General features: G+C 44.9%; 1 protein-coding gene across 1 annotated transcript in view; it reads right to left on the reverse strand.

Moving 5' to 3' along the window:
• LOC138455172 (fatty acyl-CoA hydrolase precursor, medium chain-like) overlaps positions 1 to 22179 on the reverse strand; it is a 419018-nt gene that overhangs the window by 53640 nt on the left and 343199 nt on the right. Inside the window, exon 10 of the mRNA XM_069607090.1 lies at positions 6167 to 6314. Coding sequence (XP_069463191.1) covers positions 6167 to 6314 — 148 coding nt within the window. The remainder of the gene's footprint in view (positions 1 to 6166; positions 6315 to 22179) is intronic.

The following is a 22179-nucleotide window of genomic DNA, read 5'->3' on the forward strand; positions in this document are numbered from 1 at the left end:
GCCTGACAGAAGAAGACACAGGTGTTGAACAGGGAACCACTGTAATTTACCAAAGCAGCTCCTCAGCACACCAGACTGCTCAGTTATAGGCGACCCAGAGGGTGGCAAAGTGAAGCCATTCCCCCCTACCATCTGCTTTGCCTCCCTAATTGAGTCCCTTCCCTCACTCACTCAAAGAGTACTTTCAGTTATCTTAAAGGTGCTCCTTAGGACTGTAGTCATTCGTGCCTGAAGAAGACAGCATGGAAATAGATGGCCCTGACTATCATTAGGGCGGGGGCCATCTATGCTGGCAGCAGGCTTCCCACATGCTTCCCACATGCTGAGCACAACATTGTTTTCTAAATGTGCATCTTATAATGTCATAGAAACAAAATAAAAACCTGTCAAAAGTGAAACATGCTTCTAAGACTTAAATCCACCAGTTTGCTTTCAATTGTAGTTTTCTTTAAACTGTGTTTAGTTTTTAGTTGGACTACCCTATGACAAATCTAGCAATCTCGTCACTGATTCCCTGGAGGGAAGCTTGCCTTACATGGACAGTGAAGCTATCTGACTCTAACCCTGGGGGTGGCTATTGTGGGAGTAACAGGTGGAGGAGGACAAACTCCAGGGAGGCAAGAGAATATTATACTTAAATAACCCTTCAGTGATAAATCCTAATAACACCCAAGGATTTATATCACACTCCAGTATGGCGTATTGTACTGTAAAGCAAAACAAAAAAGGTGATGGCTGGAAGTTTTAAATTAATCTTGACCTCTGGCATTGCTCTGGACAAACCTTCAGACCATCATTCTTTGCCTGCCAAGACATTACAAAAGGTGAAAGACCATATGCAAATCAGGCTTCGTCCCACTCCAAAAGGGGTAGTCCAGAACAGGCTGATTGGTCACACCCCTTCTGCACGAGACCACACGCATCCCCAAACATGTTTCAGCCTTGTTGGCATCCTCAGTGAGGAGTAGCTTGGGTCTCTAGGCCCAGCAGGAATGGGAGCCACGTCTGGGCATACCCGTCCCTCTCGAAGTGATAAACCAAAACAAATAAGGTGATGGCTGGAAGGATTTGAATTAATCTTAACCTCTGGCATTGCTCTGCGCAACCCTCCAGACCATCGTTCTTCGCCTGCCAAGCCATTACAAAAGAAGAAAGACCATATGCAAATCAGGCTTGGTCCCACCGCAAAGTGGGTAGTCCAGCCCAAACTGCTTCGTCACATCCCTTCTGAACGAGACCACCAGCACCCTCAAACATGTTTCAGCCTTGTTGCGCCTCATCAGTGAGGGGTAGTTTGGGTCTCTAGGCCCAGCAGGCACGGGAGCCATGTCTGGGCATAACTATCCCACTCGTGGTGACAAAGCAACACCATTTAATTCTGCATATTACACATTGTGTGAAGATGCAGCAGTGGGTTAGTCCTGTGACTCGTATCCATTCCTCCAGACTGCTGTGATATTTCCAGGACTAAAAAGGTGTTGGAAAAAGGTGTCTCAGTGAAATGTAGTTATGTCGTCACTCTTGTCGACTGCACCCTTTAGTGATACACAACTACACACCTTTAAGGGCAGCCTGGGGCATAAAGGGCCTAGCAAACAAAAGATAATATTCATTACTTCAAAGGCAGGTATATAGCAATTGCTCACTAGAGAAAAATTAGGTTTAGTGAATCACATGCCGACTGAGTGCATGGGCAGCAGAAATGAAGGTTTTTCTCATGCAGAAGAGGTGCAGAATTGCAAGCTACATCTAAACCTACACCTTACCCGTCTCACCCTCCTTCTCCCCTTTCTCCCGCTGGCCAAAATCACCTCACCCAGCCAGCCAGCCCTCCAAATTAGGTGCATATTAGTACTTTCATTTTGTGGGTTCCAGTGTTATTAAAGCATCTTTAATCATGAAAATGCTTTTCACTTAGCTTAAGGACACAGGTAGTAAGTATTGTATGTAAAATGAAAATTGTCTTAAACAAGGGCTGTATTTCTGCTTAGTTGGCTTTAATTGAGGCAGCGCAGTTGCAGCAGGATGGGTATTTCATACTTTGTTTTCTTTTCATAACAGAAGCACACCAATTGGGTAGCTAGTCATGTGGTCTGAACTTTAACTCCCTTTCTGACCACCCACTCCAAGCAGGTATAATGGATACAGGTAGAAACAGTGCTGTATATATTTTCAGTGGCACAGATTGTACCTGTACCTCTCAATAGGACTGCTATATTCCGGCAAACTAGCCTAATTTATCAGCGGAGCTGCTATGCCATATGCATGTCATGGCACAACACCAAATATTCACAGCATGGCTGATTGCATAATGCCCACATTTCTTAGCAGGACTACAATGTTTTGGGACTGTATCTGAATTTCTTAACAGATCTGCTATTAAAGCACAAACATGTGTTGGCATTTTTAGCAGCGAGCTAAAGTACAGAGCAAGAAGAGTGTGCGAGGTCTTCCCACCAACCTCCGACAGTGTGGGAAGATGACATTGCTGTCATATACTTCAATGCCTTCTACTCGGTCTTGCGCTTTTCAAAATGTATGCTTCTCCAATGTCGGATTACTGAGTCCCACTGCCAAACATCTAGCCTCATTATGAAACTCCTGACTATTTTAGGATAGTCTAAACAGGCCATTTATGTCAGGCAAGCCTCACATGGAACTGCCAGTGCCGTAACCCTATTTGACTTTCAGTGTCAACAGCCTGTTGGGAAAGGCAGATCAGTGGGTCAATAACCCTGCTGCAGAGATTACGGTGTAACCTGTTAGTTCAAATCCTGTTAATAGGTGAGTTAATGAGTCTGCATCAGAGAAATACATTTAAGATGCAGGTAACATGCAATTGTAACACAGTTGGCTTAACTTTCAACTTATCAAAAGGACTACTAAATGTTCAATTATTCAAAACACACAATCCACGCCACCCTCAACTCCTCCATGCTGCTCACAAACAGAAACCACGCTGGGAGAGCTTCCTGGTTCCTGTATATGAGCCGCGAGGAAGTCGGAGAAGGGGTTGGAGCTGAACGTGGCATGTGGCACGTGCCACATGTCACGGTCAGCTCCAACCCATACAGAGAGCATCCATCTTGCACTACAAGCCTTCACCCTGATGGGTGCAGACTGGGCTAGGTCCCTCTAGACCTGGTGTGTCGGGGTCCCCGCACCACAAGTGGTGTGGTGGGCCCCGCTACCCCAGTACCCAGGAGCTTCCATTTAAAAATATATATTTTTTTTAATGCAGGGGTAGCAAGAGAGCCCACAGGGGTAGCAATGGAGACCACAGGGGTCACTGGAGCAAACCCTGGTGACCCCCAAATGACGTCCTTGTCTGCAACTCTGTCTCCTTACCCACACATCTGTGGACAATGAAGCTCCACTTTCTCACTAAACTTTACTCCTCTTTCGATTGCTCCTTCTCACCCTTCTTTCCTTCTCTACCCCTGTTTCTCTTGCCCTATCTTTCTCTCACCCCACCCCCCATGCCATTTCTCTTCACAGACCTGCTTGGCAATGCTTTTATCAAAGCCACAACTTGGTTTTGCCAATACGTGTTATAAATAGATGGTAGATAGAGAAACCCCTTTCTGTTGCACTTTTTAAGGGAGAGTGGAAGGAGAGGGAGGGCTATCTCTGTGCTGGCACAAAGATTAGTGTAAGACAGTGAGGGAGACACCATTGATCTTCTACGTGCTAGTTGATAATTACAGAAGAAGACAGCACGCTTTCTAGTGAAGACGACCTATGTTGCAAGGAGCAACTGCTGACGGCATCTTTAACCGTATTCCTAATGTTCAAAACAAAGAAAAGTGTTTAAACAAATTTGTTAACTAGAACAGCCTGATTCATCGTCTAACGGTTGGAAGGCCATTCCAATGATCCCTTCTATTTTCTTAATTTGACTATTGGAGTTTGTGGAAGAATCACTCTTCCCACTGAAAAAACTGCCCAATTATTGAGGCCACGTTTTTCCTCCCCTGAGGGATCACCTACACTTGGAAATTCAGGTAATTCATAAAACCTTGAATTTTTCCCTACACCTTAAGTGTGTTTAAAGAATATGAGCTAAATGCTGATTCTTTTCCTTTCTGGTCTTTGTCAACAGTTGCTCCTTTCACAGTGAACAAATGCTTCAACTAAAGAAGATTTTACTACTCTAATATTGTTAATAACTACTCATGAAGAAAGTCCCACCACCATCTAGTGGACTGAAACATGTTGAGTTCACAGTCCAGGAGTTACTCTAGACTGTTTAAAAGTATTTAGAGATCGTGATTGATCGAAAACCCTGACCTAATAGGATTTTTCCCTATAGGCAGATCCATCCATTAAAAATGTGAACATTTTTTAAGAAACATTGATTATGTGTTTTTGTCATTATTGTGGATTGTATTCTTAGAGTATTGTGATGAATATATGTAATATGTATTTATTTCTCTATTTTATGTGATATTTTATTCAGAAATTATCAAAAATAAATATATATTTTGTGAAGAAAGTATGAAATTCTCTTAATAGAGAGTAACTGTTGACATTTACCGTTGTCCTACCTTCCTCTGTAGTTAGATCAGATCTCAACAAAAACAGTAGACCTGGAGCCATTTGAATCAGATACCATTACAATTGATTGTGTTGTGCCACAGGGGTTGGATTTATTGTGGCTATTGTTTAACCTGTTCAATCTCTAGCTAAGCTTTTACATACTTTCTGTATGCATTGTTTTACCTATGCGAACAATACATAAATTCTACTTCGGCAGGATGATAGTTCCAGCTCCATCAACACATGTGCTAACTGCATGCCTGCAATCTGTGGCTGGTTGGACGCAACTAGATGAAACACTTATTCATGCCTCCAAGCAGAGGTAACGACGGGTCTTATTAAAAGTATGGCGATGCCATAGATGAAATTATCCCATCTTGTACGCCACCCACAAGAGTGGAGGTTAAGTGGAGGACGCAACTCCGGCGATTGGCTCAAGGTTTTCCCTAAAATATACCTCCAAGATATTGAAGAATTATCACTAGGGGAGCAATCACTGGAGATAACTTCTCCAAACTCCATAATAGGGAATAACACCAGCTCGGAATCCAGAAATATGCCTTCAGTTCCAAAGCAGTATTCCATTGGTAGCTGTAAATGAGTTTGAAAGATTTCCAAATGATAAATCCACCAAACGTGTGAGGTCAAATGCATTGGGATCCTACATAACATCTGGAAGGCCACCACCTTGTGATTAGCCATTCGATTTTCTCACACCGGAGCATGCAATGTTTGTGAGTGGTGGCACCATACTGCAATCAATCAGATCAAGCAATACAAGAATGCTTTGAGCAATTGTGCTATTCGAAATGATCATAATGTATGCTTACATGGATGCCATTCTTGATCACTGTAATACTGTTGATCTCGGATTTCAAAAATTCACTATAAAAAAACTCCAAAATGTGTAAAACTCAGAAGGCAAAGTGTCACTGAAGTTGTGAAAAGATCTCATGACTCCCTGCTGTTGATGTTGAGGCATTTGCGCTACTCCAGTGATGTAGCAAATTAGTAAAAACCTACAGGGAGTCCCTTGGGCCTTCCTTCAACCATGCTTGACAGCACATACATTTTCCAGGTATAATCTTTCTATAAGTTTACCCTTGCCAAAGGTTGTCTGGGATTCCATGAACCCGACTCTAATCTGACTGCTGCTTTTAGAATTCTCTACCTCAATATTGTAAGACTATTGATGCTCATCAATGCTGTAGAAAATCTCTTAAAACCTTCTTATTTATCATCGGCTCATCTCCATGGTGAATCTACGGGGCATATGCTGTGCTTTACAAGCTACACAGAACAGAAAACATACACATGAAACCACTATTTGCTGTGACTGGAGACACATCTGACACTGCAATACATACTTTTTAAAATTAAATTTGTATTCAGATTTTGGATTGCGTAACAACTCATAAGTAGCCACATTCAGAGTAAAAGCAAGAAGAACATGAGTCTAACCTATGTTAACACTAAAGCCTTCGCACCATCCTGCAAACTAATTCTGCACTAACATTGCCCAAATCCCAACCCAACCCCCGCCACTACCCCTTGAAAGCTACATAGGCTACATTAACATTAAGTGGCTGTAGACTCTAAAGTTGCTCTTTCTTGTCAGGAGACTTACCTCTGTGGAAGTTGGCCGTCCTCACAGATGGATAAACAAACATAATATCTCCAACCATGTCGAGGTAAGAGTCTCTGAGCTGGATTGGGTCCTCTGTGTCACCGAGATACTCCTCAATTATCAAAGGAAGAGAGTCTGACCTTGACCCCTGTGACAATGACAAAAGGAAATTCTCCATGCTTAACAATACTGGGGAGGAGTCTGACGACAGTATTATTTTAGTGAAATCCCACGAAGTTACACATTGGTGTGACGTCCTTTTGCCGACAGTAGTTTTTTTGATGGATTTTTTGACTGATAAAAATGTATCAAAAAACGAATTGAAATATATATGGGGGATGGGCAAGGGTATAAAAGGGGTGGGGAGGGATTTAGGGTGAGGTTAACAGCATAGGGAAATGGGGGGTTGGGGAGACTCCCCAATAAAAAAAAAAACATTATTTCAATTAGTTTTTCCAATGTATTTGTGTCCGTAAAGAATCAATCGAAAAAAACTACCATCGGTAAAATGACATAGAACCCACAAATTATAGTCTTTCACCGAAAGTTTATCTGTTCTGAACTGTCAAAACGACCAATGTCATCTTGTAGCCTATTGTTCAGATGTACTTGTGGTGTCTTACTTAAAAGTATTCACATTCAAAGACTGATAATGTAGAGAGACTATATTCAGGGTAATTTTATAAAAAATGAATTTTGCATGCAGTGGATCACCAACATTAGCACTTAGGAGTTGCAAGGTCGCACGCATGCAATTTTGAAGTTCACACGACAGATTAAATAGTTAAACGGGGCATTTTCCCATTTGCTCTTTAGTTTCGTCTCCCTTTTTGTAAAAAAAAAAAAAAACAGGCTACCTGCAAATTAAGCTTTGCAGGCAGCATTTATTAATGCATTCAATGGAATCCGGCAAGTCTTAGCAGGTGCTAAAGCAAGGCGTATTCCACTGGAGTCCATTAGTTTCACGTCTGCAGGATAATGTCATGAACGCACTGATAAGACAGTGAGGGAATGCACAGCAGAGGTCTGATCCCTGCTACGAGGCCCTCCTCCAACTTGCAGCCATTACGCCTTCCCTTCTTCCCTTTGCGCCCTGATGTACCACTCTGCCCCATGTGAAATTAGTCTGACTGTGTACATGCAGGCATTCTGTAAGATAAAGCTTCACAGCGTGTTGTGGTCGTGCCTTGAGCAGCTTAAATGACTGTTATTGTCTCACACTCTGAAAGGCAAGTGTTTTGATGGATCTCCTGAAGGATAGAAAAGCACAGCTTGAGTGACTAATATTCTGAGAGAGGGAATATCATAGATGATGAAAGGATTTGATAACACACTTGTACTTGTATATATAACTGCGCACAGTTGATAGATGCAAAAGACAACATTCTGGGTGTGGTAAGAATTGTTCAATTAACTGTATTCTTGGTTTTGGTGCATATGGTACCAACTGTGCCCTAAAAGACATGAAATAACGTGGGGTGTTGAGAAGCAGATATTTGGCAGGAAACGGGCATGGAAACTGGGAAGGCTGTGGCATGCACCTGCTGAAATACAATGGGCCTCATTATGAGTCACCCATGTCTGACCTGGCGGGTTTAACACCACCCGCCTGCAGGCGGACGTGGAAACACCGGAACAATCACGAGATAGTGCCGGTGTTTCCACTTCCCCATTCCCATTACTCAGTGAGAATGGGGATTTACAGAATTCCGCCTCTGGAATTCCCAGGTCACCGGGGTCGTTATGCCCTGGTAATTCCGGGAATCACGGAGGCGGAATGGTAATACGAGTCCGGCGGTAACCTGCCGGAATTTCAGACATGGTTACCGCCGGACTCGTAATGAGGCCCAGTGTGTTACTTTTCCGTTTTATCAGCATAGCAATAAAGGAGGGGTTGTAATACAAGATGGAGGCCAGTCAAGAGTTACTTTCCTAAATAATTATGTTTATCTCTGAATTAGCCCTAGACCTGTTGGCTTCTGCCTGGAGGTGGAGGACACAAATGTGGTCGTAAGGCAGTCTGGTGGGGGCGAGGATGTACACCTTCTAGTCGGTGGGGGAGTGCTTGGTATCGCCTTTGACTTGGGGTGCAAAGTTCCCATGTTCTGCTTCCTCCCGCTCTACCCATAGTCTATGGATTTATGAGAAAAAGCACCATTTGTACAGTCAAAATACATGTTTAACCTCATTTAATATCATTTGGAATCTAGGTTTTTGGCAGGTGTGAATGCATGCATTGCGTGTGTCGTAGGTTTCAAGGAAATGCTGAATGTTATTGCATCTAAAAGCAAGTTAGGCTGGATATTTGTAAAATTAATTTTAATTCACACTTGGGATTTTATTGTTATCCTCCCCATTGATAGTTAAGGAGTAGCAGGAAGGTTGCTAGTCCCCATTCACATATCCTATCATAGATTTCAGTGACTTTGCCAAGAATCACGGTATTCGCTTTAAATATTTTCAGGGAAATGCCTGCATTAATTACCAGCAATCTTCATTAATCTGAATCATTATCCTTGATTTCCCTCCCTCCACTCCACGCAGTATTGTACTATTTGACCGACTATAAAAGTCTGACCCCACCAAAAGACCTAAAACAAACACCACGAAAAGTTCGGAATACCAAAAGTCTGAACTTTTCGTCGTGTTTTTAGGTGTTTCGGTGGGGTCAGACTTGGTGCTGGGGGGGGTTGTCCGCCGCAACACCCCGCTCACTACAGTCAGCGGGGGTTGTGACGGACAACCCCCCAGACTCCTGCCAAATGAAGAAAAAATAAATAAATAAAATCCAGGGGCTGCGGGGGTGTCCCCCGCAATACCCCGCTCACTATGCTATACAGTATAGTGAGTGGGGTGTTGTGGGGGACAGCCCCGCAGCAAACCAGAAAATAAATAAATAAAATAAAACGGGGGCTGTATATAAAAAAAATAATTAAAGAAAGGTCCCTGTGATGCCGGTTCCTGTTAGGGAGAATTCTCCAGAAGGGCTAATTTCCCTTACCTACTGAGTCCCTCAGCAGCTTTGCTGGATTTCTATGATTTATTTTTTTCTCCTGGTAAGAGTGTGAGCCTATTGTTCCAATTCTTACATGTATTTTATTATGTGTGTTTAACATTTTCTTGTGTTCATAGACTGTCGAGCCTTACCTACTCCATAGGCATCATCTTTTTACTGTGTGTTACACAGCACCCTCAGTGCAGTGACACAGGGTTGTCTTTTAGACTTCCCAACTCCGACTCCATTTTTCTGGGACTGACTACTTCTCCCAGAAACATGTAAAGTTGCCATTGACTTTATTAGTCTCTTTAAAAATCCACAGACCCAGTACAAACAATCTTAAATAGAGGTCTGGAAAGGGTTAATACTTATCCCTTTTTATTAGTTTCTCTGGGAGCATTGTTTCGCTCCTTTTTCATTAAGACTTGGCTGGTGGCAGTGGTAACTACCCTATTTTTCCTACCGCGGTTATCTTAAATAGCCTTGGTATTGTTTTAGGCTGTCTTGGTAGCCTTGAACTTAAACCTGCTTGACCATATTGTTTTTAATGTGGTTTTGGCTTGGTTTATTCGCCATGTCTTTTTGAAAAAGTCTTTCTCATGTTTTACTTTGCGCGCCAAACCAGGTTTGGTTCCTTTGCTCACCGTCCTTTCACGGTCTTCTGCACAGAAGGCCTGCTTAGGCGCCTGTATGTCGGGGGGGACAGGATGTGAGGAAGGGGTTTAGGACTCCCTGCACAGGGTCTCCTTGGAGACCTATCTCGCACTCTGATCTGATTGGCTGTGGTTACCGTCCCGGCGGGACTGCCACCCTGCTGTGTGATTGACAGCCAGGCGGTGTGAATGGGGGAAAACTGCATAAAAAGCAGGTCTCTGGGGCTGGAAAGGCAGAGTCGCCACTGGAACTAGAGAACCGAAGAGGAGCTGACAGAAGAGGATGCCTACAACGACTGAACCACCCGGTGAAGCCCTGCTGCAGGTCCGCATCTTCATACTCCAATGACAGGGAAGATCTGCAAGGAATCTTCTCCCCTTGAGCTGGTTGGAACAACCAGTTCACCAATCTGCTCGCCAGGCCTCCCTTCTGTGGTCGAAATTGCAGTACAGAACTACAGTGAACCGAATAGCCCGGAGGAACGGACCCTGCTTCCGTTTTAAGGAGCGCACCTTTTATTCGTTGCTTTGCTCTGCTGCTGGTTTCTTCCCTGCGCAGTGCAGGACCCTCCAGTCTTCCTACTTTGTGTCAGTCCAATAGGTGCTTCAGGAACTGTGAGCCTGCAGGACCTGCCAGGAACGTCCGCCTCATCTACAGCCTTCTTCTCCATTTAAGGTACTGTTCAAATCTGGTTGTTCGTTTCGTCCAGCCGTGGTGAAGGTGTGTGAAGGTTCGCCAATCCGAGGGCTTGTCCTTCTCTAGTCTTTAAGTTACCTTTTCTACCGACCAACTTCGTTCTGAACTCTTGGCAAAGACTTAACCGCAAACTACCCTGAACAGTGTGATCATAAGCAAAAGACTTTGACCCATTGACTTTGGGCCAGGCCCTTTTTTAATTTGATTCCCACACTGTAGTTCCATTTTCTAGATTGCCCTGCTTACTTACTTGTTGGTGTTACTCAATTTCTGCCTAACTTTGTCTTTCCCTCTGTTTTAAATTACTGGGGTGCCATTTTGCTCACACTTCATTTTGAGCCTAACTTGTCCAGCATCTATTGGGTGTGGTGTAGTGTATTAAGAGTGTGATTTTTCAACTGCTTTACTTTAGTGAAATGTTCTACAACTGATGTGTAAATAAATGTATGTTCTTTTACTCAGAAACCTTGAGTAAGTGTTTGTTTGAATCACAGTAATTGTGGTCCTTTGTGTAACTATTGATACTGCTCACTTGAACTTGAGATAAGTCTGGCTGCTCAGCCATCGCTACCACTTTACTGTGTAGTACAGGCTTGTACCAAAGGTGAATCTGTGTTATCGCTTGTAGTCCTAATTGTGTGTGGTGTTCCCAAAGGGTACTGCATATAATTCTGCCTAACACCGGTGTACAGCGGTGAGGATCAAGTATAGTGATTACACTTAGAGTGCTGCTATTACCTTGGATCAACTAACCACAAGGCTAAACATCACTAAAAAGCAATATTAATCATTTCTGATATGGAAAGCTAGAGTCAGGAGGCCCTCCTTAGTTACACTGTGGATTACCCGAAACATCTGTGTAGAGAAAGGAATCTCTCTGTTAAAGGCAAAAAGTCTGAATTGATTGAAAGGTTGTTAGAGAAACAAAGTCTAGAGGGTGGGTCTGAAATACCTGACACCTCAGCAAATGTGGAAAATAATGAGGATGATAATGTGTTTATTATTGATGAGTTAGAGGAAGTAGATGTGTCTCACAATGTAGGCCCCACTGCTCTTTTAGCTGCTCAGCAACCTCAACCTTTGTCCACTGGGACCCCTACAGGTCCTACACTTAGTCCTGAGTTCATTGCTCTATAAAAGATGAGGCTTGAACTGGAATTTAAACGTATTAATGCTCAAACTGAACAAAAGCATCAAGAACTTAAGCTCAGCGAAATGGAGTTCAATCATGCATTAGAAATGAAGAAATTGTCCATTGAAAATGCTTCTCTCCCAAAGTCTTCTAGGTCTTCTAGTCCTAAGAGACCCAGTATGCCTAAAGAAATTGTGTGTATGTATGAGGTTAAGCTTCATATTTTGGATTGGTTGACAATGTTTGAATATAACCATGGGATTCAAGACCTTACAGGGAATCAGTTGCTTCCCTGGCTCTTCTCTAGGCTACCCACTGTTGCATCTGATGTTGTGATGGAGTTGGGGGAGGTGGATAGGATGGATTATGAGTGTGTGAAGCTAGCTTTACTTGCTAGATTTGGGAAGACCCCTTCCCAGTACCTTAGAGGTTTAGGACCTTCAAAAAGCATGATGGTACCCCCTTGGGCTACAAGGGTATGTGAATCTTTGAAAAACTTAGATGGGTGGGTTAAGGGTTACAAAGTAAACACTTATGAAGGAATGAGAAATCTTGTTATATTGGAGTCAATTCATGATGCCTGCTCTCCTGAGCTTAGACATCACTTGGCTGATTCTAAGGAGATAGATCCAAAGAAGTTAGCTAAAGCTGCTGACTTGTGGGTTGCCAACAGGGCTACTCACAAGGATTCCGGGCGACTCAGAAGAAGGAAGAGGGAAAGCAGCCAAAGAAAGATAACAAGGAGAATTCTAATACCTCCAATCCAAAAGAGGGCCACAAACAGCAACATAAGGATAAACCACAAGGGAAACCAAATCAGGCTTGTGTACCCTCTGGACCCAAACCAGATGGAGGTCAGAACAAACGCCCATTCATCAAGACATTTGGGAAATGTTATGTTTGTGGGTCAACTGACCATGTGAAAAGGGATCCCAGATCTTGTTGGGTGTCCTGACCCACGTTTAAGCTATCATGCTACAACATTTGGTGCTGTGGGCTTAGAAAATTCAAGATGGCGGAAAACCCACATGTGCGCCGAAATCCAGGAAAGCTGCGCAGTTTGTGCGCACACCAAAATGGTTGCCTCACTTGCCACCCACCAGTGCGAGAATGAAAGGCTGGGTTGCCATGAGGGAAATGGGTTTCCAAAGGAAAAACAGTAGCGCCGGTTAGCTTCAAAGCGCTTTAAAACCACCATTGGACTACCCGCACAGTAGTCTGAAACCATTGGGAATGGCAATGCTGATTGCCAAATGCAACCTAGAATTGTGGGGAATTCATTTCTTAAATCCCAAAAATGGGTGCAGTTCCAGTACTCACCACTATCCAAAAGCCGGCGTTTTAAAACCACCCTGTGTTTCTCTGAAGGCAGGCTCAAAATGCCTATTTTCAAACATTGCAATATGTGCAAAATATTCACTGAACACCAGCAGACATTTGGCAGAATGAGGTTTTGTGTGCTTACAAAATCTGGGAAATGAAGAGCCCAAAACAATGCTTATAACAAAACTGCTATGGAGTCAGCAGTTTAAGTTGCACTGGATTTAAAGACACTAAAATCGAAAATGTTTAGATTAAATGAGTGACCTATGTTTGGTGTCACATGCCTTTGTAACTGTTGAAATGTCATAGTTTTGCACTTAGAATCAGCATTCTAGCTGCATGTGTAAAATTGCAAGTTAATTTAAAAAGCAACAAAAAACATGACAGTTAGCTGAAAGTCTGGCTTAAGGAACTTGATTCTGCCTGGCAACTACCCCCATCAGGAGTGAAACTTGAGTCACAACTGTGTTCCCAGGCCCATCTGCCTTTTGCTGGCCACACTAAGGATATGCCATCTCTCTGATAATTGAATTAAGGGGAGCCCCACAGAATACAGGAGCTCTGAACAAAGCCTGTCTTGACTCAGGCAAAGGTTTTATTACAGCGGTCGTAAAATGTAGCTTCCTCTTGGCAGAAGCTGGGAGGGGCACTGCCTGTGAGAGCAAGCTGGCTTGGCAGAACTGGATAAACCCGTATTTCCACCATGTGACCTGGGAAACCACACCCCTTTGTAGCCAGAATATTGTTTAGAAAAAGATGAATAACTCATGGTGCGGACATGTGAAAATTTTATAAATGATACCATAATTCTTGTGATTTTTCTGCCCACAGTTTAAGAGGTTTTTAGAACCGGTGGTATGTTCAGGGGGTGTTAGCGGAAAAGTGGATATTACTCTAAATGTATGCATGTTAAAAATCTGAAACTTCATCAGTTAATGTCCATACTCCCTGCGCACATGTATGTAAAGTTGGGTCAATGTCAGAAATTGAAAAATCAGTTAAAAAGTCAATTATGTGCCATTTCTGAATGCAAGCTCTTAGAAACAGCAGATTTGGACAGAGACATGGCTAAATTCAGCCACACCATGTATATGTAATTTCAAACAACTGTGTAACTCTGAAATATGTATTTTGATCAAATATAGAATATGTGCAATCTGACAGGGGAGTGTCCTATCTGCAAGCCATAAAATGACATCACTCTGACTCACAGTTCCTTCCCCAATCAAGTGAGGAATGAAAGCTGGACCAATGACAAGTGAGAGGGGCAAGTTTAGTTATGACCAACACACACACCCACTTGCAGAACATATAAATGGACTACTGAAACTTAGGTAGAGACCTTCAAATCCATTTGCAGCTGGAAGCTCTGCCGGAAAAATCCATACTTACCTCCATCAAATTTCAAAGAGCCAACACTTAGACTCCAAGATAAACAGAGACTTCAGAACCTTAACCAGAAAGGCCACTGCCAGCAAGAGTATTTGTCAGCAGGCCTCAAAATATTTTTGCAACTGAACTCTTCAGACAGCCGGGCGAGCCGTCTGAATTTTGCCAAGAACTTTTGCAAGAACCCGGTGACAGAAATATCCAAAGAGAAGGCAGGACCCGACCCAGAGAACCGGTGCCTAGCAGAGACCAGGCCATTGTATCCAGAGTGCTGACCCCGATGCTGTGAGCAGTTCCAGAGACCAGACGCTGTGCCCAGAGACCGTCCGAAGTCCAGACCTGTTGACCAGATCGTGACAAAGCCGCCTTCCTGTTTAAAATCTCTTGTGAGTACCGCCAAACTGTACCAAACCAAAGCTCTTAGTTTAAATTCATTTAATTCAATCTATTTAACCTAAGTAGAACTGCCTGATAGCTCCAAATCTGTCACCTGTCATTTCTAGTAAAATCTGTCACTTGTCATTTTGAGCTTTTAAAATTTCAAATCTGAAAAACGACCTTCACAAAATCGCTCATATCTCCGCGACCGTTTGTCTTAGAGACTTGCAATAACTTCCATCTGAAAGCTTAGAATCATGGCTTTCCTACGTACCTAGAACCGCATTCCTACCCCCTATAGTTTTCCCGCAATCACGGAACATGCATCCGCAAATTTTACCGCGATTTGCAAATTTCTCCACGTGTAAAAACAGCTCCTGCTTGCCTTCCATTTGCCAGAAATTTGTTTAACCTGCTAATCATTCCTGAATCATTGCAAGAGTGAGCCTGAGCTAATATTAACTAGATACCACTCACCCTGAACCTCTAGAGGGAATCAAAAGCATTTTAGCATACTTTTCACTGAATTGCCAGCACATATCAAAGCATTTTGCCTGTGTTTTCAAACTTCTGTAGTCTAAGCTTGCTGGGGTGAACTGAATCACATTTGATTGCATTTCTGAGAACTGTGTGTTTTCCTTCCATTTCCTTGCATTGCATAAAGAGGGGGGAGTGAATAGCCAGAGAAAAGTGATTACATTGTTTGGGTGAAATCATATTGAGTATTTTCTGTACTGCATTCATTGAATATTGCATCCACCTGAGCTTACATAAAGCATTCTGTACCACCTTCTTCTTTTGTTCCTATTCACCTGTGTGCTACCTTATCCATTTCATGTCAACTCCTTATTGATTATAGAGAAGCGTGTTAGTGCCAGATGCTCCGTTGTTAATATTTATCATATTAGATTAAGTGTGATATTCAATTATTAATTTATTATAAAGTGTGATCTATATATCTATTGTTTAAATTATCAAATAAACCTTTTAACTTGCAAAACAGAACTACTTCTCGGCTCAGTGGGGTCAGGGGGATTCCAAGAGAGGGGTGTTATATAGGGGTAGTCATCCAGAACGCATGAACTGGACATAAAGATATATCAATAAGGGTTTTCATTCAGTATTATAGACTAGGCGTTGACTTAGCTGTAGTGTTGAATTGAATCCTCTTACAAATTGGGGGCTCGAGCCGAGACGTTGGGTTAGATTTACCATTTGTGCAGCTTAATACAGTGTGCTAACTGACGGGATACATACATCCGGTCGGATCACCACGCTGCATTACGCTGTGAAGCATTCCTCAAAAGGGACACTCCAAGAAAAGTTCTGTTCTGCAAAAATAAAATACTAACTTCTGTAAGTCAGGACAGAGACCAATCTCTAGAATGACGACCTTGGTAGATATGAAAATAGCCAGAGAGCACTTCTTTCATAAACTATTTGTGAGAGGTGAATGGGCTGAGCAGGGCCAGGATGCCTGGTTGCAGGCCATCACGCGACAGGTCACTGAAACAGGGTCAGACTTATGGAGAGATCAGGGTCCATTACATGTGGCCCTGAGTGAACTATATATGGCTCCTAAGGCCAAAGATGAACACGACAAGATTGTTAGGATAGCGGCATACCTGTACCTATACATGGGAGCCATACAGAATAAATGTGCTGAAGGCCATGATCTGGCAAAAAGGCAACAGATGGCGTTAGAGAAGGCCCAATCTGATCTGGACTCTTCTGAGCAAAGGCTGCACAGAAGCCAGGAGGCAGAAAATGAGACCAGGCAGTATATCATTAAAATAAAAGAAGACATGGATATACTGCAACAGGAAAAGACAGACCAGGATACCAGATTTCTGGCCTTGCAGAAGGAGCACCAAGACAATTTGAACTCCCTACTGCAGAGCCAGAAAAAGCTGGAGCAACAGATCAATTTCAACAGGGCATGCACAGAGCAGGTAGCCACCCTGCAAATCCAACTAGACAGAGAGAAAGAGGAGAGCAACAAACTAATTTTGAAAGACCTGGATACCCAGGCAGAGTTTGATGAGGAGCGCCAAAAAGCTGGTGCCTTTCAACGGCAAAGGGACGACCAGGCAGCACAGATGCAGGCTCTTAGTCAGGAAAGAGACACTTTAGGCCAGGAAGTCTGCCACTTAAAAAAGGAAATTGAAGAAAATCACCTGGCCCTCCAGGGGCTGGGTGATCTCCAAAAAGAAAACCAGAACTTGGTAGAGCACACCAGAAGGGTGGAAGATGCTCTAGCAAGAAAGGAGCAGGCCAATAGGGACACAGCTCAGGAGGTAAACCTCCTGCAGCAAAGACTGGCCCAGTTCTCCAGGACCAACCAGGAAGCACAGAGGGAAAATGAGGCCCTCTGTCAACACAATGATAGGCTCCGACAACAGGTAGCGATGCAGGAGAGACTGATAGAGTCTAGTAAGGCCTTAGCTGAGGAACTGAAGGCACAAATGCAGGCTCTTGCATTGCAACAGGGAGCAGGGGCGGATAGAGATGAGGTTCGCTGGGAAATGGAAACTCCGGAGCATAACCTCAGGAGCCCTAGTACCAGAGGCCCTCATACCTCTCAGTCCCTGGACTCTGCCACCCCCATGTCCCCTGGCGCACATGAGCACCGGGCCACAGGGATGGCAGATTACTATCCAGCCAGAAGCATGGGGCTCATAGGCCAGTACCTCCCAGGAATGGATGGGCGGGCATCTGGGCATGGGCACCCAAGCATGGTGCAATTCAGTGGGGAACCCCGGGAGAATAGGCCCATTAAGGGCATCCTGAAAACCTCTGCCCAGTTAGGTCAGTGGGGGGGGTACCCAGCAAATCCTGGCAGCAAGGAGGAATCTGAAGACTCCTCTGAACTGCGCAGGACACAGGAGACCAGGTCCCCACATTCTGCCAGCCATTCCCAGGCTCGCAGAATCCGGGAAAACCTGGAAGATCAGACAGGAACCTCAGGGAGCAGTGCCTCTGAGTCCGAGGACGAATGGACAAGGGTTACCCGAACCAAAAAGGCCAATAAGGCAAAAAGGGCCTTGCTTAAGGACCCCTTAAAGCAGATTAAGGCGATCAGGAGCGTCATCACGCCTTACCATAAGAACGCTAAGTATTCTGTTTGGGAGCACTTAGAGTTGTTTGAACAAATGATGGAGACTTTCCATTTGAAGGACAGCCAAAGCTGTATTCAATATGTAAAGTGGACCTTCTCCCCGGAATACTCCAGTTTCTTTGCGGGGCTGGAGGACCAAAATCATTTGAGATGGTCCACCTATAAGGCGGCCATCTTGAAACATTTTTCTGTTCACAGAAATCCTCAAGAGGCTCGCAAGGCAGCCTACAATTTGCAATGTGGGGAGGATCAGGCCCCACAAGAATTTGTGCAGGAGTTAAAGCGTGCTTTTGCACAGACCACAAGAAGGGTGCGCACGGATAGCAGAGAATTTATTAATACGTTTTTCCATGCCTTGCCCAAATATATCATGACCCAGCTCGTGAGGGATTTTCACGAGAAAAGATCTTTAGACTGGGTCATTGAACAGGCTACCCGGATCTATGAGGTGCAGAAACCGGTAGATAGCAAAAGTAATGCCCAGAAAAACCCCAAAGCCAACAGCACCCCTGCTGCTGCCAAGGTGGCAGAGGTAAAGGTCACCCCCGTTTTGGATTTGGAGATGGGGGGCCTAAAAACCTACCTGCACCTAATAATGCTAGGCCCAGAAGGTCCTCGGGCCAGTCACAGACAGGGAGCCAGGGAGGCAGCCCCAATGGGGTCCCTCGCTCTCCTGACTATGTAAGTCCTCGCTACAAAGGTAACAGTCCAATCCTGGGTTATGTGTGGACTCCCCCAGCCCAAGGGGGGGGGATCCAACCGAGCACCGAACCCAGGGAACTTCCCTCCAAACTTCCCACAGGAGGGCAGAAATTTACCAAACCCTGGGCAGAACTTTTTCCCCAGGTATCCACCCGACTTTCAGCCCCAAAACCATCCATCCTTCTTTCCCCAATTCCCTGAGCCCAGACCACTGAATCCGGGAGAGGGGAGGCCAAGGGTGGAGGGGTACCCAAATCTTCCCAACCCGGGGTATTACCAAAGGAGGGACAGCTGCCCTTCCCGGGATCAGCCCAGGGGAGAAAACAGGGCCCCGTATCAGCCTGAGTGGGTTTCCCAGTTAGAGCGCCAGGTTCAAAACATGGCGCGGGATCTGGGTCACATACTGAGGGCTCAGCATAACCCTCAGATGGGCGTGCCGGCGCAGAACGCACCCAACTCTGGACCTGGTGCTCCAGAACAATGACGGGGGCAGCACCCCGATAACTCACCGGTTCCCAGGGAGGAGGCACAAAGGGAAGGGGGGTGTAAAGCCTTGGAGGAAGCTTCCTTCCTCACTTGTAAACAGCCCCTGGAAACCCAGGAACCGGAAACAAAATCTCTTGCCCCTGAAAGTCTGCCTCCTAAGGAGCAGAGGGGGGGTAGGAGAAACAAAAGACCCAAACAGACTCAGTTTGAGGAGGAGGTACAGATCTTCCAATTTGAGGGAGAGGGATCCTCAGAAGATCCTGGGAAAAGGATCTTCTCCCAGGATCCTCAGAGGATCCTGGGAAAAGGATCTTCTCCTTCAGAGAGGGGGGAACTCCTCCCAAAGAAAAATGGGTCCCTAGGGATGCAAATCCAGACTGGGGAGATGTGGAGACTGAGCTACCGCCGCCCACCATCTCATCCCAGAACCAACAGCAAGAAAATCCCCTGGTTCGAACCCATCCTGGTGACTGCCTCCAAAAAGGGGGGGGCGGCCCAGAACCGGAGCCAGGGGAACCCACAATGGCTCTGATCTCCAGTTGCCAAATTTTTCTTTCAGATTTCCAAGGCTCTCCACAAGATTCTGCCCAAATCTCTTCGCTAGCGATGTCCAAAACCAGAAAATTAGCCCACCAGTTGTCCAAAAATGTACATTATCTGTGCCCCCTTGAGGAGAATGAGGGAAGATATTATGCCCCGGTACAAGTACAGGGGCAGGGTACAATCTCGGCTCTGGTGGACACTGGATCTCAAGCTACCCTTCTGTCCAGAAGGGCCTTTGACGAACTGAATGCAGGAAGGGGAGAGAATTACCAAATTCCTCTCACCTCTCTTCCTGGACAACTCCAGAACTTCGATGGGAAGGAAATTCCCGTTGAGGGGACTGCAGATTTGGACATTAAAATTGGGCGACACAAGTTGAAACACCCAGTCATAGTTGTGACTCCAGAGGGCACCCCTTGTTTACTAGGGAATGACCTCCTGAGAAGGTTGTCACCCCTAATAGATTGCGTAAACAAGGTCCTCTGGACCCAGACTAGCCGACCAATAAAATTAAAACGGAGTGTCAACCATGTTAGTTTAAACGGCACCTGCCACATGGTTGAACAAAAATCTGACCAAGTAGAATTTCACTTCCAGAATAGCCAAATTCCAGACGTGACAGTAATAACAGTAGGACAACAGACTGGTGATGGGGGGTCCTCTCTATTTCTGAAAATCAACTTGCCTTCCAGTCTAAAGTGGTACTCCACGCTGGAAGGAAACACTCTGAGATTCTATACTAATCCACAATCAGAAACTCCCACTCCAATAGTCCAGAAAGATGTGAAATCAGCTCAGAGCCTGGCTGATATTCAGCAAATTGGAGAGCAGTTGTTCATCCCTGTTCAGTTAAATGATGGGAAGGACTCTGTTCTCGCTCGAGTGTGTGTGAACAACGGTAAGAGCTTCATCAGCGAAGCCATGTTTCGCCAACTCCCAAAAGATCCAGCCATTCCCACCTTCAAACTGATAGACAAATGGGAAATGGACCTGGAAGCACCTAATTCCAAACATCTCCTGCCAAACAGGTGTATGCTCAAAATCTCCATTGGCAACAAGAGCATAGTCCATAATTGTTGGGTCGTGCGAGACGTCACTGCCGCCTTTTACTTAGGCAGTGACATTCTCAATCGCTTTGCCATTAGTTTGGACCTAATAAACTTCAAAGCTTGGTCCCGATTAGCGGATAATCCCATGAGCTTTGATGATCCAGAAAAAGCATTTAGGTCAGCTCAATTGCTACCTTATGCAGTTGAAATTCAGGTTAAAGAGGAAGTCACCATCCCAGAAAGGACCCAACAATTCTCCCTGGAAGTGAAAGCTAAAAGAGGACAATATTTGCAAAACCCTGATGCTTACATACATCTAAATGCTTCTCTCCAACAGCAAGGGTTGGGGGTAAACCCAACTCCATTAGTCAACATAGAACATGACACCATTCCAATAGAGGTGGGTAACAGCGACTTAAAGAGTATTACTCTAGCCGCAGGCACCATTATTGGAATGGCGGCTGATGACCGACATTTTTCCATCGACTTAGTAAATGAACTGTTAGGACCAATCCCCAAGGACTGTTTTGACAGTGACAGTGATGACAATACAACACCAGACAGGATCTTTACCCGGCATGGGGGGAACTTCCTGGTGTACACTTCCTGCCCCTATGGTAAGGAAGATGTGACTTGTGACTTCAGGAGGGATGAGGTGATTTTCCAGGTCCATGAGGGCTGCCTTTCCCACCTGAAGCCTCCGGTCCAAATCAGCACTCTGACCAGGGACTTCTCCACCCAGCTGGAGGAGGCAGCGGAGATAGCCAAACCAGAAGTCTTTCCAGGCTTCAGGCAGATGGTGGAAGAGAGAGTCAACCTAGCTGATGCCTGTGTGACTCTGGAACAAAAGCAAAAGTTGAAACAAGTTTTCTTGGATTTCCAAGATCTCTTTGCGGTAGACTCATATGACTGTGGTCGCACTGACATCCACACAACAACAATCCCCACGGACCCTGGCATGACTCTAGTGTTTGTGAAGCAATATCGCTTACCTCTCGCATCAATGGAGTCCCTTACTGAAATAATTAAGAACCTTGAGTCCCGGGGAATAATCCGTCCAGTCCACAGCACCTTCAATAATCCGGTGCTGGGAATATTGAAGCCAAACGGCCAGTGGAGACTCTGCGCCGACCTCAGGGAGCTCAACAAACGGGTCCATACTTCCCGATGGCCTCTTCCCTACATTGACCAAGGGCTGGCCCAGATTCAGGGGTCACAGGTATTCACTGCAATAGACCTGACCAATGGATACTGGACTGTGCCTGTCAGCAGGGAGGACCAATACAAACTGGCTTTTACCTTTGGGGGCCAGCAGTACACATGGACCCGGACTCCCTTCGGATACCTCAACTCCGGCAATGAATTCAACATTTTCCTACATAAGGCCATGCCCGACCTGGGTGCGAGGGGTAACCTGGCTTATGTAGATGATGTCCTCATCAAAAGTTCATCTGTGGAGGAACACATAGCGGAGATCCGTTATGTTCTGACACAGTTGAGGGCCGCCGGAGCAAAACTTTCCTTTCAGAAAGCACAGTGGTGTAG

This window comes from Ambystoma mexicanum, chromosome 1p, assembly GCF_040938575.1.
Source record: "Ambystoma mexicanum isolate Mex_15411 chromosome 1p, UKY_AmexF1_1, whole genome shotgun sequence".
Taxonomy (NCBI): Eukaryota; Metazoa; Chordata; class Amphibia; order Caudata; family Ambystomatidae; genus Ambystoma; species Ambystoma mexicanum.